General features: G+C 38.3%; 1 protein-coding gene across 3 annotated transcripts in view; it reads right to left on the reverse strand.

The window, feature by feature from the left end:
• prkar1b (protein kinase, cAMP-dependent, regulatory, type I, beta) overlaps positions 1–15,428 on the reverse strand; it is a 50,645-nt gene extending 35,217 nt beyond the window's left edge. The window contains exons 1-4 of one of the 3 annotated variants that reach the window (XM_004071434.5): positions 15,198–15,428; positions 13,615–13,802; positions 2,687–2,857; positions 922–1,013 (exon numbers count right to left, since the gene is read on the reverse strand). In XM_004071434.5, coding sequence (XP_004071482.1) covers positions 922–1,013; positions 2,687–2,857; positions 13,615–13,788 — 437 coding nt within the window. In that variant the 5' untranslated portion in view covers positions 13,789–13,802; positions 15,198–15,428. Of the gene's footprint in view, positions 1–921; positions 1,014–2,686; positions 2,858–4,693; positions 5,208–13,614; positions 13,862–15,197 lie in introns of those variants that run through there. The other 2 variants (XM_011478185.4, XM_011478186.4) reach the window with 2 other exon arrangements.
• Positions 15,429–15,893: the final 465 nt, after the last annotated feature.

The following is a 15,893-nucleotide window of genomic DNA, read 5'->3' on the forward strand; positions in this document are numbered from 1 at the left end:
GTCTTCCCACAATACACCCTCCCCTGTCATAGCCAGATTTGGCTGTCAATGGAGATCTGGGACAGATGGAAGAATGATGAGAGGATGGCTGAAGATAGGAAGAATGTGAAAGCACAATAAATATGAGCAGATGGTGAGATAAAAGGAGACACTGAGAGAACTTGGCATTTCTTCCCTCTTTCTTGAGAATAATGACAGAGAGTTGCTAATTTCTTTGTGCACCACAGCCCACATCTGAAACTTGATACAACTATATTCACCGGTTACTATAACAACCAGCATCAAAATACAACATAGGCAGACAGATGCATTAGTTGTCCAAAAACACCTATCATATACCCCTCTACTTTTGTCCTGTCTTTGGGTTTTCATCTCCTCTTTCAGCATCTCTGCAGACTTAATAGGCAATAGGCATCATATTTTCAAGTGCAAAACTTCCCGTCAAATTTTCTATTTGTGTTTTCCATCTAACATTGCACACATCCATGCACTTGCATAAACCGGCTCTTAAAATTCAGAAGATTTTAACCTTGTGCTGTTTACTTCAAAGGTTTTTAGGCATGTAAAACGTTTAAAGAGGTCAACAGAAAAAAGGAAAGGATGCTGGTGACACACAAAACTTTGTTGCTTGACCTACATGTTGTGGTTTCTGGATTTGATCCACATCAACATAAATCATTCCACATCAATCATTTAAGTGGGACAAGAATCTAACTAGTTTAAATAGGAGGAATTAAGGAATAAAAGCCTACAACACACACAAAAAATGCTTTTAAAACATAACGATTACATATTGTGTAGTATACATAAATGTGTTACCAATTATTTTCTACACATAAAACATTTTTAAAATGATGACAATATGTTCGTACGAGGGGCATCCAGATTTATGACATATTTTGGACAACAGGGGTTCCGTACCTTCTTTCGTTGTCGTCCAGGTGAGCGAACAGCACATTCTTGGAAATGGCCTTAGCCAAGGCAGTCATGGTCTTGTAGTCTTTTGGAATCACCTGTGAAGAAATAAATTCAACAGTACAAACAAATTGCAGGCAGACACATAAAACAAAACCCAACACAAACGCGGAATATAGTCAACTTCAAAAGTGGACTAAATCAAGTAATTAAAGGGAAGTGTATTGGCAAACTCTGAAAGAAAAAGTTTGGATATATTTTGGGAAAGCCCATCTGTTCAGGGATTACACTCAAAATGGCGAACAGGGTCTTAAAAATGCGCACAAGCCCTAAGCTCATTCATAAAACATGCATTTTCATGTCCCTGGCTTTTTGGTGTGTGCTCATGCAAAGGGAACATCTGAAGCCACAACAAAGCAGCCGATTACTAAAGCCACCAAAAAAGAAGGTTATATGTATTCTCACATTTAGCCTCTATGTAAAAATGACAAACTAAAAAGAAAAAAAAGAAGAAAGTGTTATTAAAATATATTTCTCCAGAACAACTGGTTGAGGGAGTGTGAGTCTGTTTGGCCTCTCACAGGGGAGAGAAGAAAGGTTGTAATTAAGTTAAGGGAACAGATGTCTCCACATGAAGAGAACCACATTGTGCAGTGTACAATATGTACAGAAGTGCACACATAACCACATTACATGTGTAAGAGGGCACCAAGGTTGTATCTGTCTGTTGCACAACAAGCTTAGCTGGTAAGTTGGCAGAAAGAAAATGAGTCTGGTCAAAGCTGAAAACTCAAACCAGGGGGGAAAAAGGAGATTTTTAGGTCACATCTACTACAGGCTTTAGCTTCCAATACATCTGAGACACAACTTCACTCTATTTTTTAAAGATTTTTTAATTTGGGGGTGGGGTGGGGTGGGGTGTTGCTTTCTTAATAGCAGAAATTGGGACAGCCAGAAAGAAACCTTTAATGGTTTTCTATCAAGGTTAAGAAGCAAAACATCTCTTTCACTTTATTTTCCCTATGTTTTCTAATTAAAAGCCACTATTAATCATGCTTTTCAGTCTTGTATCCAATAGACATCACCATCTGTTAAGGCTTAGCAATTTGTATCAAATCCATTTTAATTAAATGGGAAATGATGGGTAATTAATTGTGATCTGTTCAATCAGCTGTGATTTCACAGTCAATGAAATTGATGTAGGTAGATGAGTGTAAATTTAAAAAAAAGCACCGTGTCTGAGTTTGTGATAATTATTACACAAAAGAACACACTCTTCCCTCCCACGTGAAGGCTTTTATTTTCTAATTTGATTTTAATTTAATTTTCTGAGCTCTATCTGCAGAGTATTAAACGGCGACAGTATTTCTTTTACCACAAGCCTCTTACGTGGCTCTGGGTATACGTCTGTGGGTTTTTCTGAGTATGTCACTCCTTTAGTGACAACGGTGAGAAAAGATTGATACAACAGCAGGCTTTATAGGAATACATAGAGGCTGCAGTGTGTGGCAGAAATGCAGATGCATGAGAGTATAGGCACATGCTGTAGAGGATTTTCAATTGCTATGTGGTGATGGGGCTCAAGCCCTTATGTCATTACCCAGTAATTCCTGTCAGGGTAAATATAATTGAACATTTACAACAATGACACACTAAGTGAAGTGAATATAAGCTTGTGTGGGAAAGAATGTATCTACATGGTGCGTTCAAACGTAAGTTTTATTTTGAAATATAGGAGTATTTTAAGTCTTGAGCTCTTGGGCGGGCTGACCTTGCGTACGTAGCTGACAGCATCCTCCTCAGTGTACACTTCAGCACTGACTCCTCCCCTGCGCCGGCGGGCCTTGACGACAGGGTTAGGGGGTGGAGGGGACACCTCATCGTCGTGCGAGTCTGACTGGCTGTTAGATTTCTGGCGTGCCATAATATGCTTGCATTCTTCCTGAAAGTGCAGAAGCAGAAACAAGAAGTTCATTTATTTTGTAAATTAGTTATTGACAAAAAGAGCAAAGAAAAAGAAAATATAAGGTTAAAAAAAGGTTCTGTCAATCGAAACAACTTTTTAGAAATAAATAGCACAAGAAACAATAATGACTTTATTTTTCTAATAACAAAAGCATAAAAATATTGACAATACACCTAAACTCCTTTTCAAGGCAAGAGAAAATAAAAGGTTTGACAGGTATCTCACTTTCTTGACTTCTGCCCGACACTGAAAAGGCAACAATGAGTACGTTTAAATCTGTTCAAAAGGAATAATAAGGAACAAAGAAAACAGGAACAACATAAAACCGATTAAAAACTATTGAGCACAAAACTTATCAACACGTTATTCAAGCAATGAATGATTCAACCAGATAGCAGGAGAGCAGCAATGACTACCATTTGCTGGTTTGTTTATTTTTCAGCCAAATGTGACCATATCTGCTGTGGATCTTTCTGCACCTGCTCTTTATTATTACACAACCATTTCTGCTGCTTTTGGGCATTTTATGGTATTTTATGACACAAAGATTGTAGATGACAATAACTATATTTAGTTTGACATATTTTGGTTGAATAAAGTTAAAGGATTTTTTAAAGACTTTTTAATTTAAGAGGTTAAGTGTTTCAGACAATTTCAAAAAAGATTAGTTTTAATTTGAATAGTTCTTAAATCATGGGATATGAAATATTACTGTTGACTGTTGTGATCTGCTTGTCTAAAAAAAAAAGCAAAAAAAAAAAAACAGAACTCGTGCTGGCAGTAACAATCGGAGAGAATGCAGAAGACCTTGAGCAAGAATTTCCACTTTTCCACATCTTAATAAATAACGGCAGGAGGAAGGAGGAAGGGAAAGAAGGACATGGAGAGGAAATGAAAGACGAGCTGTGTCAGAATGTTCAGTAGAAATTCTGACTCAAAGAGACAGAAACTGAGCATAAATGACAGGAGGAGACTGAAACTGCACAAACACGACTAGCCAGCCCACACCTTCAATACCAGCTTCTCTGAACATCATGAAAGAAGAGGATGGAACAGTCTAAATCTTTTCTGCAATGATAAACAGCATTAACTACTTATGTTTACTATTCATTAATTAACCAGAAGCCTGACTCAGACTTAAAAAAAAATACAGCTTTTTCTAGGTCTCTGGATCCTGTCTTTCTTCTCTCTTCTAACTGCTCATTGCATCTTATTATGGGCTTTGCATACTGTCTGTGTAAACTAGAATGCTAATGAAGATGCAAACACACACACACACGTCAAAAAACCAAGCAAACAAGCTTCAGGACACACACGATTACGCAGATCTTGCTTACGCAGAGTCACCGCCTGAGGGAACACAGCCAGCAGGAAAAAGAAAGAAAACAACTACAGAGCAGCAATGATGCAAACAACTCACACACATTATTGCACAGCACCTCAGCAACACATGCACAGGCAGAGTACAGGGGATGTGCACGAGGAGGGATGAGAGCTCCTGCACTCAGCTAAATAAAGGTGATAAGGTCTGCAGTTAGGGTGACATGCTGCAAACTCCTGCACTAAGAACTAAAAAAAAGCTGTGCATACAAGGATGACTCTTTTCCTGAAAGTTAATGACTCTAGCATGCGCTGCTAATAAATTTTGACCAAATATCACAAAATATTTACTCACTCAAACTATTGAACACATCTATTTTGCAACAAGGCTTGCACAAAATTGCATCCAAACTGTTCAAGGTATTGTCTCCTCCTGGAGGGATCACTTCAGGAATGTAAACAAATGTTTCCCTTTCAATAAAAGCTATTTACCATGGCATGGAGGGCCCTTGGCCAGGCCTGCTGTGTCCCTCAGCCTCTCAGAGGCACCAGGCATCGAGTCAAACTGTGTTTGTGTTCCATTAAGAATGGGAGTCTAGACACATGGATTCCCATCTCAATGGCACATTAAAAGATGTTAGCATCCTTCCATTTATGCAGGAAATGTAGGCAGATAATCCAAGTTGGTGCACAAGAGAAAAAGTGTCCAAATTCCCCCAAACCCAGAGAAACAGCAGCCGGAGAGCTGGTCTACTGATGAAAACACTGATCGCAGCAAAAAGTCTGCCTTTCCATCGCTCCTGCGCAACTGTGTCACTGATTCCTACCCTCGCTCTGGCTCCCTCTCTCACTCTCACAATCAGGTGGCGCAATGAGCAAGCTCTTCTCGCTACCTTCTGTCACTATGACAACGGGGCACTGCAAGCATCCTGAGCAGTGGAGACTGATCAGGAAGCAACGGTACTTCACACACCTACATCTCAACACACAAGCTTTGACAGCATTTACAGACTCACTCACTTGCCTTCCTCCTCTCTTTTTCTGTCAAAGTGAGTCATTGCACATAATCTACAATGTAACTGTCCTCAACATGGGCTTCTGATGGAAACAAATGGCATGACTGCATATTCTCCCTCCATGAATGGAACCAATGTAACCATCATTTTGCCTTACATTTCCTTTACGTGCTTTCCTCTTGGATCATTGGGTCAGTACACAAGTGAGAACATTGTGCTCCAATCTTCGACAAGTCTTCTCATTGTTTAGTGTCCAGTGACCAAGCAGGACAAAAATAACATACACAGCACCCCAAGCTTAACCAACTTCTTAAGAATTGAAGAATTAGCTCAGGGCTCTATATTACTAATCTGCAGATTGAAAGAAATAACTGCAGTCTGGTTCTGAAGGCGCCTTTGAAAAGGCATTTCTCTGTCAATATTCTCCCTCTGGTTTCTTTCTAGCATTGAAACCATCCGCCTAGATTAGATTCCTTTCCTCTCTTTCTTTCCCTCCTCTGCTCTTTCTGCGTCATAATTGGCAGCTGTGAGCAAAAGAGAGAGGACAAACGAGACAGAGGACACTGGCATCAGCAGGACAAAAAGCTCCTTTCTCTCCAAAAAGGTTCATTCGCTTAAAGAGCAAAAAAATATGAGCAAAACATGACACAAACCCGATCCCACACACACCATTTTATTAAAACCCATTTGCTGTTCCACTTTAAAACAATTAACTGGTGAGTAATGTTATTAAAATGAGACAGTTCTGTTCTTTTCATGACCTGAATCCGTTTGCATGAGCAAATTTAAACAACATCTCGCATTAACTCCTGATTTAATGCTTGTCGTGCAGCAAAAACTAATCCAAAATCATAAAATGTTGGTTTTGCTTAGCACAAATCCACTAAAAGTTCATTGTAGCAGAAAGTTAATTAAAAGAAACGCAGACATCCATCAGTGATTACCTTTTATAGCCCCCGTCCACAGCGACATAGGCAGTTTCACTCTCCACTACTTGGACTGAAAGCGTGCAAGTGAACCAAATACAACAAAGTACCAAACACATTCACAACTACACACACAATCACACACAGGTAATGAAGCGTGCAAAGCTAATCCACCAGTGGAGCTAACAGTCTACTCATCACTCTGTTCCACACCATTACAGCCTTACAATGGGCAGAATGTTCACTGCTGTATTAGGTCTGACAATGGTGATGATGTTCACCAACTTCATTTTCCCCTCATAGACACAAGAACATCAACTGGGTGTACTCATTAATGCCCCATTGCTTCTTTCTATTCTGTTAGGAGGCTGAAAATGTTTCTTCGAAACTTTCAATTCAGTTATTTCATCATTTCTGTGACAACATATCAATGAACTGTAGGATAAATTTGCGTAAAATCCTGTACTTGGCCCGTTTTTGGCAGCTCTGGCTGCTAATGGATTGAAGAGGGATACAATGGGCAGATGAAAGCGGACAAAGAAGGACCACCATGAAGAGAGAACTTGAAGAGGGTCTGATTTACCTGTAGAAAATCATGATGAGCATGGGCGAAGACTTAGAGCCTGGGTCACTGCGCATACATACAGAATGATTTGACTAAGCATGGTGGTGATGAATAACTAAAGAGGATGGACACCAACAACATATGTGAGTTACCTTTAAGGTTCTTGTGCATGGAAAGCATTCTTTAAGCTCTAAACTTGAACTCAAGTTTTCTGGATGTTTTTGTAACTAAACTATAAAAATACACACAAAAATGTGTAGCTCAGAAAACAGGGAAAAGTAAAAAAGAAGTTTGAAAGGTTGCAGACAAAAGCAAAACCCTGCAAAAAAAAAAAATGTAAATTTGTTATAATTTTGTTGAGTATTATATCTGAATGGCACAGTCCTCACTGCCTGTAAGGCAGGCAGTGAGGACTCCCTGATGTTAAAGATGGGGTTGGCAGACCTTTATAACATGTTATACAAAGTGTAATAACTGAGCTAAAGAAGAATAAAAACCTGGTTGAGCCTGTTTGTAACACTCTATATGTGTTTATCTGACAACCAGAGTGATTTGAAGCAACTGCAAGGGTTTTTAAAGTTATATAACAAGCTGTAAAATATACACCAGCCTGTTATACATAATATATACAACGGGCTGGTCCAGAGAAGGCATGGGAGCTATTGGAAAGACAAGAAAGCTTATCCAGTTTCAACTTAAGTTTGACACAGCAGACTTAACAGAAGGAACAGGGCTGTGGACTTTTAAGGCTTTAAAGCCACCAGCCAAAAACGAAAAAGCAAGATCCTGGATAACATCAGAGAGACTGATCTTAACAATAAATCCCTTAGAAAATGCCTCAAGGGGGAAAACCCAGTAGGCAAAAAAAAAACGCTTAAGTGGAGTAATAAGGTTCTAATAAAAGACTAATCAGAAAACCCCCCAAATGGTCTGAACTGATCACGTCAGAACAAGAACAGGCTCCAAGTGTGAAAACAAAAGGTCAGATCTGCCACAATAAACAAAGTCCCAGGTGTAGGTACAGGTCAAAGAGGCTGAGAAGAACGATAACTACACTAAAACGTACGAGGAATGCCATAACAATTGACTGTGAAAGTGTACCAGAAGAACATCTGTGCTTGGAATAAGTTTCTAGTCCTGTAGTCAAAATAAGATATACTTCAAGGGTTGTTGGCGAAAAAAATTAGAATAAAAGGTCCTATGCAACTTTCTGGTCCAAGCTGACACTAGTATAGTTCACAAAAAGGACTAGAAAACTTCTGAAAAGACAGTGGTAATCAATAATGTGATTTTAGGTAGGAAAATCACAAAACTAGGATTTATTGTGCCATTCTGAAAACAAGTTATTTTACTCTCAAAAATGCATAAAAATGCAAGATAATCAGGTGCCTGAAATGCATTTTTTAAGATGACAAGCTCTATCAAACACTTCTGAAAAAAGATGAGAGAGGCCAGTAATTTTCATCAACTTCCCTCAACTACGAGACAAAATGAGGGAAAAAACACATTGTCTGATTTTTAAATAATTAATTTTCAAATTGTGGTGGACGGGCTGCACGGTGGCGCAGTGGTTAGCGCTCTTGCCTCACAGCAAGAAGGCCCCCGGCTGGGGGACATGAGAAACACAACATCAGTGAGGGGGCCTTTCTGTGTGGAGTCTGCATGTTCTCCCCATGCATGCGTGGGTTCTCTCCGGGATCTCTGGCTTCCTCCCACCATCCAAAAACATGCTTCATAGGTTAATTGGCAACCCTTAAATTGTCCAATGTGAGTGAGTGTGTGATATGTGTGACCCTGCGACAGACTGGCGACCTGTCCAGGGCATCCCCTACTTTCGCCCACAAGTGGCCGAAAGGAAAAAAACGGAATAGAAAAGGAACGAATGAATCGTGGTGGAAAATAGGTATTTGGTCAATAACAAAGTTCAACTCAAAATCTACAGGCTTGCTGGAGACAATGTGGGGGTCAAGAAGGGAATCATACTCATATTTTCTGGTCATGTCCTAAATTACTATCTTTTTGGAATGATGTAACAACTGTCATAAAAAATGTTATTGGATATCACCTGCCAAACGAGTTTACAACTCTGTATCTGGGTAATATTGAAGACTCTGTACTGAATGAAGATGTTTACCTAGTAAGGATATTACTCTTGGCAAGCAAGAAAACGATAACAAAAAAATGGCACAAAGTAGAGCCCCCTGGAAAAGATGACTGGTTGAAGATCATATGGACCATTTACTCAGTGGAAAAATTGACATTTCTACTCAAATTAAAATTAGACGTTTTCAAAAAAAAATGGAAAAAATGGTACAACTATATGGAAAACCAATAAAAGGTTTAGAGGATTTCGTGTAGGTATTAAAAAAAAAAAAAAAAAAATGTAATAACAATAAGAAAAACAGCCCAATTGCAGTTAGTTGTGTCTGTTCTGTTGTTTGTTGTGGTTGCTGACCCGTGTATGTAAATGCTGACAACTGAAAACGTTCAATAAAAACAAAGTAAAAAAAAAAAAAAAAAAAAAAAAAATAACAAAGTTCAACTCAATAATTCGTTATATACCCTTTGTTGGCAATGACAGCAGTCAAACGTTTTCTGTAAATCTTCACAAGGTTTCCACAAACTGTTGCTGGTATTTTGGCCCATTCCTCCATGAAGATCTCCTCTAGAGCAGCGATGTTTTGGTTCTGTTGCTGGGCAACACAGACTTTCAACTCCCTTCAAAGATTTTCTATGGGGTTGAGATGTGGAGACTGGCTAGGCCACTCCAGGACTTTGAAATGCTTCTTACGAAGCCATTCCTTCGTTACCAGGGCAGTGTATTTGGAATTGTTGTCATGCTGAAAGACTGTGCAAAGTTTTATCTTCAATGCCCTTGCTGATGGAAGGAAGGATGAAGGTTTTCACTCAAAATCTGACGATCCACGGCCCCATTCATTCTTTCCTTTACAAAGATCACTCATCCTGGTCCTGTTGCGGAAAAACAGCCTCAAAGCATGATGTTTCCACCCCCATTCTTTACAGTATGTATTGTGGTATTTGGATGCAACTCAGCATTGTTTCTCTTCCAAACACAATGAGTACAGTTCTTACCAAAACATTCAATTTTGGTTTCATCAAACCATATGAAATCCTCCCAATCCTCTTCTGGATCATCCAAATACTCTCTAACAAACTTTAGACCGGCCTGCTCATGTACTGGCTTTAGCAGAGAGTCACGTCTGGCACTGCAGGATTTGAGTCCCTGGCGGTGTAGTGTGATACTGATGGTAGCCTTTGTTCCTTTTGTCCCAGCTCTCTGCAGGTTATTCACTAGGTCCCCCGTGTGGTTCTGAGATTTTGTTCACCGTTCTTGTGATCCTTTTGACCCCATGGGGTGAGCTCTTGCTAGGAGCCCCAGATCTAGGGAGATTATCAGTGGTCTCGTATGCCTTCCATTTCCTGAAAATTACTCCCACAGTTGATTTCTTCACACCAAGTTGCTTATTTTATTGCAGATTCAGTCTTCCCAGCCAGGTCAACAATTTGGTTTCTGGTGTCCTTAGACAGCTCTTTGGTGTTGGCCAGAGTAGAGTTTGGAGTGTGACTGTTTGAGGTTGTGGACAGGTGTCTTTTATATAAATAACTATTTCAAACAGGTGCCATTAATACAGTGGAGGACAGAGGGTCTTCTTGTCGGTGACCAAATACTTATGTTCCACCACAATTTGTAAATAGTTTTTTTTTTTTAAATCAGAAAATGTTATTTCTGATTTTTTTTCTCTCATTTTGTCTCTGATAGTTGAGGTATACCTATGATATAAATTACACGCCTCTCTCATCTTTATAATTTGCCCCACTGCATTTCCAGTTTACAAACCGAGCAGGTTAGTGCATGAAATGTTTCATAGTTTCAACAAAAAAATACAAAATACCCAGCCTTTTTTAAAATTCTTATTCATGATCATCATTGAATCTGCTTTTAAGGTTAAAGAGTTGTGATCATGCAACACAAATATTACACAAAATCAGGAAGACATGTCACCTTGTCCATCCTTAAAAAGTCAGCTATGTCAATTTAAAAAAGCTGCTTTGTGTTTTTACTGAAGAGAACATTACTTTTGTGCAATTACACACTGAGCACATGATGGTGGGGAGATGAGGGCACCCATCTGACACTGGCATTGTGCAGATAAAAGGCAGCATTACCATGCATAGATGGGCAGGATGAAAAGAGAGAGGTCATCTATTATTTTCACATTTGGAACTACTGTGTCAAGACTGTATTACAAAAATACAAAAGTTGCAGAAAGAAAGAAAAAAAAGAAAGAAGAACAAAAAAAGGAAACCAAAAAGGTAAGATTTTCCTTATGTCAGAATTTCTTTTTCAGAAATAAAATAAATATTTCTGTAAAACAAGAAAAAGACTGAAAAAACCCTCAAGAAGGACACAGGATGTACAAAAGGGGTTTATCAAATCCAGGACTCTGTACAGCCTTTGCATCTTGTGCTGTTTCCTAGGATTCCATGTGCAGAGCACTATGTGTATTACAGAAAATGAACATGATTAAAAATGAACCCAAAAAGAAAAACCAGAAAGAAATTAAATTTCAACTATTCATTTTGTAATATTTTTAACATAAAATATTAAATGTAAGTTGTTGTTTTTTTATTCCTGATTCAAAAAAAACCTCTGGAGTACTTCACTCCTCTGTGTTTTATATACCTATAATACTACTCAGGGTCAGTGAGGGGCGGAGTCTAACCCAACCCAAGTCCTTGGGTGGCCAGCAGGGTAAAGGTCACTTACTCCATCACAGAGATAACGCTCAGACAAACAAGCATGCACACTATCTTAAAATAATTACATATTTGAAATGTTTAGTATATATAGAATAGTTTTCTGCACTTGGAAGTGTTTTCTTTAGGATAACAGTTAGGAGTAACATACATGGATTCAAATGAAAAGGAAATAATATTTTGCTTTCAAAAAATGTTGTGAAAGTTACTGAGTGTGGCAGGAAAAGAAAACTGTAATCCTCTTAAAAACTGGGACAGCACAGAAGCCTGCACAGCCGGTTTCAGCTCTCTGAACAACTGACCTCATATTCTGAGCACTTTTGTTGACAGCATGACGCCTTTGTAAGCATTTCTGCAAGTTTTTTTTCCCACAGGTTGCAGACAAAGCTACGCTTATAGAACAATCCACTTTATCCCCCCCAAAAAAGGTAATTTTTAATTCTGTGTATCAATACACAAAGTTAGACAAACTTTTTACTATGAGCAAGTCAAGATTTATGTTAAAAGATGTAGAGAGAACAAGAAAACAATTTATCTTTTAAACTCCATTATCATTTTCTCTCTGAGCAAAGAGAACAATGCAGCCTTTTTAATGACAGCCACCCGTTAGCCTTATGAAACCAAAGCACGTTCTACAGCAGCAGACTGAGGAGTTACAAATTTACACCCGCTTGGCACAGGCAATGATTACAACCTATAGGTGAATTAAGTGCTTAAGCAGTAAACAGCACCAACAGTTCTGCCACCTTGTTACATAAAAGATGTAGCTGCTGCACCATAGACAGTAAAGGCTGAGATCAAGACTCTTAAACATCAACTAATGGCAGAAATTGGGATATGGATGCTTTGACATGCGATGAGTCTAACTCAGTATATAGTTTGAGCCATTTTATGAAGATTTTTTTAAACTTACTAAAGCTGGGCTCACTTCCATAAGTATTCAGGATACTCTGACTATGCAGCATTATAGAGAAAAAATATAAACAGCAGCAGCTTCAAGTTTGTCAGTTATTCACATGAACAATCAAAGAAACAATAGTTTCAACTCAACTTGTCCCTTTCATTTCACTACTCCCTGTGTTGCATAGTAGAAGTATGGTGGAAGAAACTATTTTCATTTCCAAAATGTTACTAACTTTGTATCTGTAGGTTCAAATTTGTATCCCAAGCTTAGCTCTTGCATTATTTAAAAAAAATCTGCTGAAGCAGCTGACTAAAAAAAGAATAAAAAAAACTCCAAGGACCAGATGCTTGTCATATGACAGCAAAAAGCACACGACAACATTGCAGCAAAGATAAGGACTACCCCCTCCAGACATCAGAACACTAAGCTCTGTCCTTCTGCATATGATCTTTCATTACAATCACTCCTCTTGTTGGTAGGTTAATTTTTTTTTTTTCTTCATGGCTGGGTTTTTATTAACACCCTGCAGCCTCAGCTCACACACCTTGATGACCTCTTTGTATCACTGGTGTTAAAGAGAAGCTCATTGTTCAGACAAGTGCATCTCATGATCCACTTGTGAGCAACAGCCAGGTCTCTCAATGGTCTGAACCCACACAGCTGTTAAGCTAAATATGAGGTTAAGCATATGTTACAGAAGCTCATTAATTGTGTTTGATTGTGCCCGTGTTTATTAAAGAAAAGTTGTACTTTCCTTTGTCCTCTGCTGGGTTAAAACATCCCAAATGCAGATCCAAGAAGTCTAATCTCTGTCTCTAAATACAAAGACTGAAGCCTTTTATGGGAGCTGATCTGATTTTACCTAATGGATTCTCCTATTACAAAAATGAAAATGAAACCTTTATTATAAACAGGTTAAGTATAATCTTCTTTGTTAATTCTAAGTGACTGGAATGTTCCTACAATGCTTATGAAATAGCACAAACTTTTGATTATATTTAGCCAAAAAATATGTGTAAAAAACACAACAAAGCATAACTAAAAAGTAAACACTTTGTTTTAATCTAAAATATTTTTTTTCCAGAAATGTATAAAAACTGCTTATTTCTAGAAGACACTGCAATAAAAATACAGATCATAACACATTTTCAAGATTAAAAAGCAACATAAACCACCATCATATACACAAAGTTTCATATTTTATGATCAAATTTATTACCAACCTTTTCCAGCTTTTCAAAATGTTCCCGCAGGAACTTCATAGGACGCTCAGGCTTAGCGATGCAGAGGTTCACGATGCACTCTTTGAGGATTTGCTGAATGTTGTGCTTCTGCACAAAGATCTCGCAGCTCTTCAAACTCTCATCTTCTTCCAGGGTGGAGGAGGAGGTGGCCATCTTATCTTTTATCTCTGTGGCAAACAATTGGGGAAATTCAGGGAGGATTAAAAGAGGAGGGGAAGGAGAGAGACTTTTTGGCAGAGGAGAAAAGTGGGAGAACAGAAATGGTGGTGGGAGGGTGAAAACGAGCAAACACAGGGGAAACAGTGGAAGAAAAACATGTGAGAAAGGAGGGTGAAGGATCCATCAACATTTGTTTTTGTTTCCATGAGGTTAATTAAGCTAGCTGATGTCTGAACATGATCCCTTACAAAATATGCAAACTGATGCAGATGTCTGTTTCTGAAAGGAGAAATGTCTGGCATTACACATGGACACTGCATAAACTGATCAGGAATAACCTTCTGTTGTAATAATAATAATTATATTCAATAGGGATGTAATTTCATTTGGAGTAATGTTGAAATAACGTATATATACCATATAACAATATATATAATCATGTAACAAAATATATATCGAAAAACCTTGCAAATGTCATCTATTAAGTAAATTCGGGGCATTACAATATGAACAACAAATACAAAAGAGATCCAAACTAATTTTGTAGAAATTCTGAGTTGGAGAACACGATGACACTAAAGGTATGACCTGTTCCCAAACTCTAAGATGAGTGTACTAAAAGATAACAAAATGCGACATTGTACAACAAGGCAATACTTGAGTGTTAAAGTGTACTTCTGGTATCTATTCATTCACAGAAATATCTCCAAAAATATATTTTTAACAATGTTGTATTTAAAAGATCTATTTTATTTTTTAAAAATCAGTCAAAACATAAAGAAACAAAGACATAAACAGTATTTTTTCTTTAGCATTTAAACGTTATCTGTACACAAACAAATGGCACGTGCAGTAAATGTTTGGAAACATGAACATTTGGCTTGTTTTATGAGTAAAAATTACAGTGTTAGATAAAAGGTGATACAATTTTGTCTATTTTTAACAGCAAATGCGCACAATACATTGACTCAACAGATTAACCAAATGAAACTACATCGCTGTTTTTTCTTCTTCTAACCAGACAGGAAGTGAAGTAGAATTGAATATTCAGTTGAGTTACTTCCTCAAAGGGAAAATCACGGATGATTCTGCATTAAAAATCAATTACGGGTACAGGACTTCGCTTGTATCGAGTGAGGTTTCCTCACCATAAAAAAGCCGCAGTTTTTCATTATTTATGGGCTATTTTTTTTAATAAACGCGAAGCAACCGATATTACTGTGCACCTGTTCAGAAATGAAGCTAACACGGTTAGCCCTTAGCTAGCCTCAAAATGACAAAAACAAACCCGAAACGAATTTTTTTTTTTAACGAACTGCGACGGCAAAATAACCCTAACGCCATTTGAAGGCCTGGTTCAAATGGCTTTCTTCTACACACAAGTGGGGCGGTGATGTCCCTACCGTTCTTTCTGGAGGATGCTCAGTGAGAAAACACCCCTCTGCTTCTGCTGCTGCTGCTGCTGGTGCTAGATGGATGAGGTGCTGCTGGTTAGCGGGATGCTGCTGCTGCTGCTGCTCTGCCTCTGCGTCAGTTCCATTGACGTCAATCTGTCATTTTTTTTTAGAACCGCAGCGGCGCTCTCTCGAGGCCAGGCACGTGGCAACGCGCCTACAGGTAAAAAAAAAAAAACACTTAAAGGAAACAACCACCAGTAAGTAAATAAACAAACATGCAACAAAAATGAAAGTACTTGTTTTTGGTCATTTATTTGTTAAAGCAATTCTTTTTTGGGGGGAAAATGCGTTTGTTGGATAGGTACACTTAAAAAAATCAGTCAAATATTTACAAATATTGCTGTTGCTTCTGACTTGTTTTGAGTTTCTTTAGATACCCAGGTCACTGATTGGGATCACTAGTGAGCACTGGCCCTTCTGCAGTGGTCAGTTTGCTCCATGTCTGGCTGATTAAGCCAGCAGAATTGCAACTATAACATAATGTGCTGAGAAACAACATTGTTTAAAGTGAGCACACGTCTCATCTCCATCCATTGTAACCCCATATTAAGAACTGCCTAATCTCCATGAATGGACCATCCAAGAAATACTTGCTATAAATAAACAAAGTGCCAAAAGACATGATCATAATAAAAAAAAAAG

The sequence above is a fragment of the Oryzias latipes genome, chromosome 8, assembly GCF_053564925.1.
Source record: "Oryzias latipes strain Hd-rR chromosome 8, Olatipes_Hd-rR_3.1".
NCBI classification, from domain to species: domain Eukaryota; kingdom Metazoa; phylum Chordata; class Actinopteri; order Beloniformes; family Adrianichthyidae; genus Oryzias; species Oryzias latipes.